We start from the raw sequence: 8,298 nt of genomic DNA on the forward strand, positions 1-8,298 counted from the left end.
TAATCTAGAATAAAACTTGTCTATTAAAGATGATTTTGCATCATTTATTTTTTCATAGCTACCGATATATCTATAAGGATAAGTCCATTTCTTTATTATTTATTTGAATTCTTCAATATTTGGAAAAACATCAGAAGTATACTTAAAATTATACACAATTGCAATTTACTTTACAGTCACATTTAGTTAAATTTTCAGAAAGTCTATCTAACGATGAAGCCGTAAAACGGAGTGAATCTATGAAACGCATTTAGAGGTTTCAAGCTCCTATCTACAAAAATGTGGAATTTTGCATTTTTTTTGCCAGAAGAAAGATCACGGATGCGTGTTTATTTGGGTTTTTTTTCCAGGGGTGAACGTATCGACCCAGTGGTCCTAGAATATCGCTGGAAGGCTTATTGGAACGACAATTAAAAGTTTTTGCGCTCTTTTTAAGTGACCAAAAAAAAATGGAGGGCAACTAGGCCCCCTCCCACGCTTATTTTTTTCCCAAAGTCACCCGATCAAAATTTTGAGATGGCCATTTTGTTCATAATGGTCGAAAATATGATAAATATGTCTTTTAGGATGACTTAATCCCCCGAAGTCCCCAGGGGGAGGGCTAAAAGTTATGAACTTTACCCAATGTTAACATATAGTATTGGTTATTTGGAAGTATACAGAAGTTTTCAGAAGGGTTTTTTTCTGGTATTAGGGGGGGGGGTGTTTCGGGGGTTATGTTGGAGGATCTGTCCATGAAGGAAGTTTTCATGGGGGAAGGGAAATTGCCATGAAGGGGGCGCCGGACTTGCCAGCATTATTTATTGGTTATTGGGAAGTATACATACATTTTCAGGAAGGATTTTTTTCTGAAGGGGGGGGGCTAGAGGAGGGGTATACTCTGGAAAATCTTTCCGTGGAGGATGTTTCTTTGGGGTAAGGGACATTTCTATGAAGGGGGCGCCGGATTTCCAAGCATTATTTAAAAAGCGATCAGAAATTAAACAAAAAAAAAAGTTTTTTCAACTGAAAGTAAGAAGCAACATTAGAACTTAAAACGAACAGAAATTATAACGTATGTGAGGGGGTTCTCCCCCAAGTCAATACCTCGCTCTTTACGCTACAGTTTTTTTAGTGCTTTCAAAAGAGCTATCTATTCTAATTGAACGGCCTTTGTGATTCAGGGGTTTGTAAATCAAATTTTTTTAAACTTTTAATGTAAAGAGCGTGGTATTGACTAAGGGGAGAATCCCCTCATATACGTAATAACATATACGTAATAAAAAACAATAAAAAAAACAAGCGATACGGCTCAATAGTAATCGAAACTTTTAAAAACGGAATTTTGATGTCAATGAATGTATCAAAAGATTGTGTTTATAATGCTGATTCTAAATATAAAAATTTTATTAAGTTTAGTATTACTCATCAAAGGCTACGAGCCTGAGAAATTTTACCTGATTTTTAAAGAGGGGGGAAACATCCCCTACAAGTGAAAGAATTTTAATGAAAATCACACCGTCAGATTCAGCGTATCAGAAAACCCTATTATATAGGTTTACAAGCTCATATCTGCAAAAATCTGCAACTTTGTATTTTTTGCCAGAAGAAAAATATACGAATATAGAAGTTAGTTACGTAAGTTAATTTGTAAATTACGTCATAACCAAATTTAGAGACATCCATTTAGCAAAAGAAAAGTAAAATTTTTCTGCAAATTTTGTTTACTTATTCAATGACGGTGAGCCAAAATAAAAGCTGCATTAACTAAAAAACGATCAGAAATTAAATAATAAGAAACAATTTTTTTTTAACTGAAAGCAAAAAGTGACATTAAAACCTAAAACGAACAGAAATTAGTTCGTATATGAAAGGAGCTGCCCTGTTCTCAACGCCTCGCTCTTTACGCTAAAGTTTGACTATGTATCACAATGTTATTTTTTTAAAAAATAAAAAACTTTAGCGGAAAGAGCGAGGCGGTGAGGAGGGGACAGCCCCTTTCACATACGGAATAATTTCTGTTCGTTTTAAGTTTTAATGTCGCTCCTTACTTTCAGTTTAAAAAAACTTGTTTTTTTATTTAATTTTCTTATAAACGATATAAAACTCTACGTTGAATCGAAAATACCGTTGTCAGGTACTAATTCTCTAAGAAAAAAATGAGAGTCATATTTTGAGAGATTACGTATTACAATAGGGATGTGTTCAGGAATTCTGAAGTTTTTATTACATTCTACATGAGTAAATCCATGTATAGCACCAGTCATATGGTCATGATCTAAATGAAAATTATTAACTACTATTTGCTTTTCACAAATATGACAGCTTTTATTAGTTTTATTATTCCACTTTTCTCTTTCTTGTTCATAAGTATAAACATGATCTCTCTGTCTACTTTCATACTCATTGGCTATTTCTGTACACATTTCTGTTACGGTAGTTACAAAATCTCCGCTAGCTTCTTCATCAAAGTGTTCGTAGTATTTATTTTGTGTTGGGTCGAAAGAACACCATGCTTGGAATCCATAAGCAAATAGCTTTACTCTGCTACTTTAATTGTATTTTTACCATTCTTTCGATTAAATTCTTCATTATACGATTCAAAATCAGCTATAATACAGTAAGGTATTTCATTTGTTTGGCTTTATTTTTAAGTTCGATTTTATATCCTGGTTTTGGCATAATCATGTCAGGATCTTCACAGTTATACTTTTTAGAATGTTTTTTCTAGCTTTTGCTCTTCTGTGAAATGTCTTCCACGGTAGGTGCAAAGATGAATTTTCGATTTGTGTTTAGGGATTTGACATCTCAATAAGATAGTTAAATCTTTAATTAAAACATAATGATTATCCAAATAGAGTAATAGATTATCCAAATAGTTTTTCCATTGATCTTAGTTTTAGGAATATGAGCTGTAACCACTTTATTTTCACTTATTTCAAATAAACAGATTTTAATATTATATTTGTGTTCAAGGTTATAGATATCTTGAATATCATTAGAAAATTAGTAACCCTTTTGAAATTGAATTAATTTTCATAGAGTTTATATTTTGATAGTCTATCAACATTTCTGTCATTCGCTGGGTGAAGATAAGCGAGTATTGACCAAAGAAAGCATTTTCTATCATTATTTTTTATATTAATACTTGCTCTTTATTTTTTTTTAATTCAGGTAGTTCTTTATAAGTACCTCCCCCATAGTTTATTAATCTTGTCATTCGATAACCAAATCCATTGACTCTTTCAAATTGAAGGCCTGGTCTGAGTGTATTCTGTATAACTAATGTGTGTAAATTCCTGTGATTACTATTTAGATGACTTTGTTCGATGTCGTAATTTTTATTAAAAATCCAGGCATAGCTATGATAATGGATAAGTTCGAGTTCTTCATTATCCTTCTGAGAATAAAATATTAAACGTTTCGTAAATTGAACTCTATAGCTATCTCCATCATTCATTCTATTTTTTAAATCTCTAACAGCAGAGTATAAAAGTGATTCGAAATCAGCTTCATCTGCATTAATTGAAATATTAACTTTAAGGGATTTTTCTCTAATCCATTGAATACTTGGATTATTATCGTGTTCCACATCTTTGAAATATACACTGGAATATCTTGAAGTTCTTGTATTTTTTTTTTTTATTTATAAATAAATTTGAAACATCAATATTCCGTTCTTTTTAACACTCTCTCTACCAGTTTCATCTCAAATGAATTGTCGATTTTTATCAACATCCTTTTTATTTATTTCTGTTTGGCTATTAAAATAACTCTTACTTTATTATTCACGTTATTATAATTTCCAACAGTTGAAATCTACTTTTATTTTAAGATTTTTTTTTAAGTTCACTAATATCTTTATTTCGTACACTATTAAATTGAAGTTTTAAATCTGAAATAATTTCATTCTTTTCTTTGATTTAATTTTACTTTTTATTCAGGTTAAATATTGTAGTGATACTGCTATTTGTCTTTTTCTCTGTATACATTTCATGCCCATTGACTATAGTGATCGCACACTGATATTTTATTATTAAGATGATCATTGATGTATTGAGAATTTAAATTTTTTTGCCAATAACCTTTAAGTTATGATCTTTGGCAAACGACCACAGTTCATTAAAACTATGATGCGGCAATCGATTTTATATTTTTATAAAATTGGACTTTTATAGTAAACAACTTTAAATCACTTCTGCAATGTATGTCATTTATTAGGAGCTGATTTTATTAAACAAAATTCCAAATCTTAAAAATAGTCAAACCTGAGGAATTTTATTGCTTGCTATTTACTATTCTTGAGAACGTGGAAATCTGTTAGGGTTTATTAATATGTTTAAGTATTAAAATTTGTTTAATAATTTAAATCTGTAATAAATGGAGATTTATTGTATGTGTTCTAAAAAGGCTACTGCAACCGAGTCTTTAACTATGGTAGTTTCAAAAATAAATTATATGGCAATGATTAAATGTATTTGTACAGCTTGTGGTTGCAAGAATTTTTTTTTTTTAAAGGAAGGTATGAGCAAAAACCCTGGCTAAAAGGTAGTGGTAGTTGTATTGGCGAAAGTAGCATAGAAAATAAAGTTTAGAACTCTATAATTCAAACTTTTCAGGGATTGATGACTTACATAGAAAATTAAAAGAACATGGTTTTACTGTACCAAAAACTCTTAATGAAAATCATACCATCAGATTCAGCGTATCAGCGAACTTTACTCTAGAGGTTTCAAGCTCCTATCTGCAAAAATGTGAAAATTGGTATTTTTTGCCAGAAGAAAGATCACGGATACGTGTTCATTTGTTTATTTCTTTCTTTCTTGTCCTCAGAGGTGATCGTAATGACCCAGTGGTTCTAGAATGTCACGACATGGCTCATTCGAATATAAATTAAAAGTTCTAATGCCTTATTTAATCAAAAAACAAAAAAAAATTAAAAATGGAATCACTTTAAAAAAAAAAACTACATTTTTGATGTCTTTTCATGCTGCAATCTTTTCAAAGATATTTGATTTTTGAAGTAATCAAACAGTTCGTGGTAACGAACCGTATAGCAAGCGTTACTCGTCTCAATAGTAACCGAAACTTTTAAAAACGGGATTTTGATACCAATAAATACATCAAAAGAATCGAATTTTTATGCTGATTTTAAATATTTAAGTTTCGTTAAGTTTATTTTTACCGATCAAAATTTACGAGCCTGACAAATTCAAAAGAATAACTCGGCCCAAAAAAAGTGGGATAAAAGTTCTAGTGACTTTTTAATTAAAAAACCAAAATAAATAAAAATAGAATCAATTTATACAAAAAAACTGCATTTTCGTATACTGCATCTTTTCAAAGATATTTTATTTTGAAGCAAGTTCGATTTATACAAGAAAAACTGTCTCTTAATGCTGCATCTTTTCAAAGATGTTTGATTTTTGAAGCAAGTCCGACTTCTAACACCGATTTTCTACTAATAACCATATATGACATAATAAGGGACGTGACGTAATATCTAAGACCGATTGTGTACTAATAACCATATATGACATAATGAGTGACGTGACGTAAAAATTGAAAAAATATATTTTTTTTTTATTTTATCCGGGCTGCAGCGGTAGCTATCAAACTAGTAAGTGACGATCCCGTCCAATATTAAGAAATATAATAACCCATGACTCCTAAAAGTAGGCTAAGATCAAAACACAAAAGTACACCATTAAAACTGCCTTGTTCGAAACCCTTATACAGGAAACCTAATTTCCCTTGCCTTGAGCCACAAGGGAAATATATCGACTTGAAAATCAAGAAAAGAGGCAGCTACTACAGCATTCTGCCTAATCGGCATGCTTTTTTCTTTTTTCTTTTCCACAAATAGCTTGGCACTGGAACATCGTAGAGAGTTATTCAATGGCTCTTTTAAAAGAAATTACTAGATCTAATGCCATTTTTAATTATTTTTTTTATTTAAATAGAATCAATTTTCCACTAAAAACTGAATTTTTATGGCCAATCTTGATGAATGACGTCATAATTGTAGGTAGTAACCATACATGAAGTAACAAGTGAATGCAATATTTATACGCGTCTATTTTTCGAAAAGATAATATAAGACATACATAATTTATCAATATAGTTCATTAAAAGAAAATGTTGATAGTTTAAAACGGCGATTGGTAAGATTGCATCAAAAAATAATAAACGACTTGCCAGCACCATCATCGCAACTTGAAGGTATTGAACCATTACCAGCACCATTACAACTTCATGGTATTGAACCATTAGAAATACCAAAAATAAAAACTCCTAATAAATCACCAAAAGCATATATTCTTAACTTGAATATTGATACTAAACTGCTGAAACAGTTAAATGAAGACGATAAAAAGTATTATCCTGAAGAACCAACTTCTTTTGAAATGCCTAATTTTTACCTAGAACATCCTTAATTCCTTCAAGATGCTATAAAAAAAAACAGGGTGAATTGAATCAAAAATATGGTGGGAAAAAAGTACACGGAATACTTGAATATGTTAAACTAGTTGATTTTGTAAAACTTTATAGGTGCATATTGTCAAAGGTTGCTGAAATCCATAAAATGGACATAGAAATAGCACAAGTAGGAACTGGATTGTTTTTAAATGCGAATGATTTGATTGAACGATTATACAGTCTAATAGGTAGTAGAGCTGCTGGAAACACATTTGATGAAGTTAGATATAAGGCTGTACGTTTGTCAGATACCTTATTAAAAAAAATTAAAGAAAAGTGAATACAATACAATTTATCAAAATTATTTTAAAATTTAATTAAAAATTATTTGTTCTTATCAAAAGAAAATGTTGTTCTTAAAAAACTATTCAATTAAATGGGTTTGATTATTATTGAAGTTAATAAAAGTGAAGTTGAACAATCTTATCGCAGTTTACTTTAGGGTGTTTATGGCATAATATTATTGATAAATTTAAAAACAAAACATTTGAGTTTAGAAGAAATAAATATGAACCATGGATAAATGCTGTGATACACAATGGTAAGCATAATGACGAGTGTTTCAATTATTTTCTAAGTCATTACTTTAATGCTTCTAGAGAAAATTGCCCAATAACTGTTTCATCTAATCCTGCAACAATGAGATTCGTTATATTATTAAAAGATAATTACGAATTTAAATTTAACAGTAACTTAAGCATTATTTTAGGTTTTAAAATGATGTTGTATTATCAGGTAAAATTAATGAAGGTACAAAAGTTACAAATATTACAAGAAATATGGATAAAATCCAAGTCCATTGTTCATTACTCGATAGATCAATCGTTAGTAGGGCTAAATCTGATGTAATATGAATATTTGCACCTAATACCGAACCAGATTGCTGGATCGTAGAGATTCTCATAGAAAGACATATCTTAATAAATCGAAATATCTCTTAATAAAGAGTGTACTAGTTCTTTGAAAATGTCAATTACAGATCAATTAGGTAGATTTATCGATTTGAATGGTGATAATGTTGGTTATATTTTAGATTTGAATCAAGCTTAATAAAGTTGAAAAAAGTTTAATGGTTAGTAAATTAGTTTTAATTCATTTTTCTCTTATAAATGATGATATAAAAATGTTTAATAAATCTTTAATATAATAAATGTTGATCAATAAAAAACAATTGTTATACACGAGGCAATACAATAGTGATATCGGTAGTTTCCTTAAGAATATAGCTACCTCGGAATTATTCAAGACTTCCATGAAAAATATAAGAGAGAACTTTGTCAGTATATACTTATATGATTAAACCTCTACTAGAGTTAGCAAAAAATAGAGGTATTGAATATGGGAAAGAATTCATCGATTTATATAGAAAAGAATTAGATGGTGCATATAAAAATAAAATATTGATGAAAGAAGGTATTGAGAATAATAAAAGGTACGTAGATAGAAGAGGTCGAGACCTCTTAAATGCGTTGATTACAGGCAAAGGGTTAAAAAATTTTAAATGAAATATTATTTAATACATTTCTTCTCTATGTAAATGGAGGTTAATGAAGTTGTTGCTCCTTATTGGCAAATATTTGAAAAGCCTATTGTTGATGATTCAACAACGAAATATGAATTTACAGAAATTAGAGAAACAGATGTTAATGTTTCAGAATTATCTAATTTTAACTTTATAACAAAAGATTTAGAATCTTGGATAATTCCTGGTGATAGCTATCTTCGATCAAAAATTAAAATAACACGAGATGATGGGTCGAATATGAATGCTGAAGATATGGCTACTTTAAAAATAATGGATTTAATTTGTTTAGACATACTGAATCTATCATCAATGGT

At 29.8% G+C, this 8,298-nt stretch overlaps 1 protein-coding gene across 1 annotated transcript in view; it reads left to right on the top strand.

The window, feature by feature from the left end:
- LOC148944329 (uncharacterized) overlaps positions 1 to 7,509 on the top strand; it is a 28,745-nt gene extending 21,236 nt beyond the window's left edge. The window contains exons 4-5 of the mRNA XM_089099902.1: positions 6,532 to 6,698; positions 7,439 to 7,509. Coding sequence (XP_088956028.1) covers positions 6,532 to 6,698; positions 7,439 to 7,509 — 238 coding nt within the window. The remainder of the gene's footprint in view (positions 1 to 6,531; positions 6,699 to 7,438) is intronic.
- Positions 7,510 to 8,298: the final 789 nt, after the last annotated feature.

This window comes from Artemia sp. Qi Xiang Cuo, chromosome 14 (genome assembly GCF_049724085.1).
Source record: "Artemia sp. Qi Xiang Cuo chromosome 14, ASM4972408v1, whole genome shotgun sequence".
Taxonomy (NCBI): Eukaryota; Metazoa; Arthropoda; class Branchiopoda; order Anostraca; family Artemiidae; genus Artemia; species Artemia sp. Qi Xiang Cuo.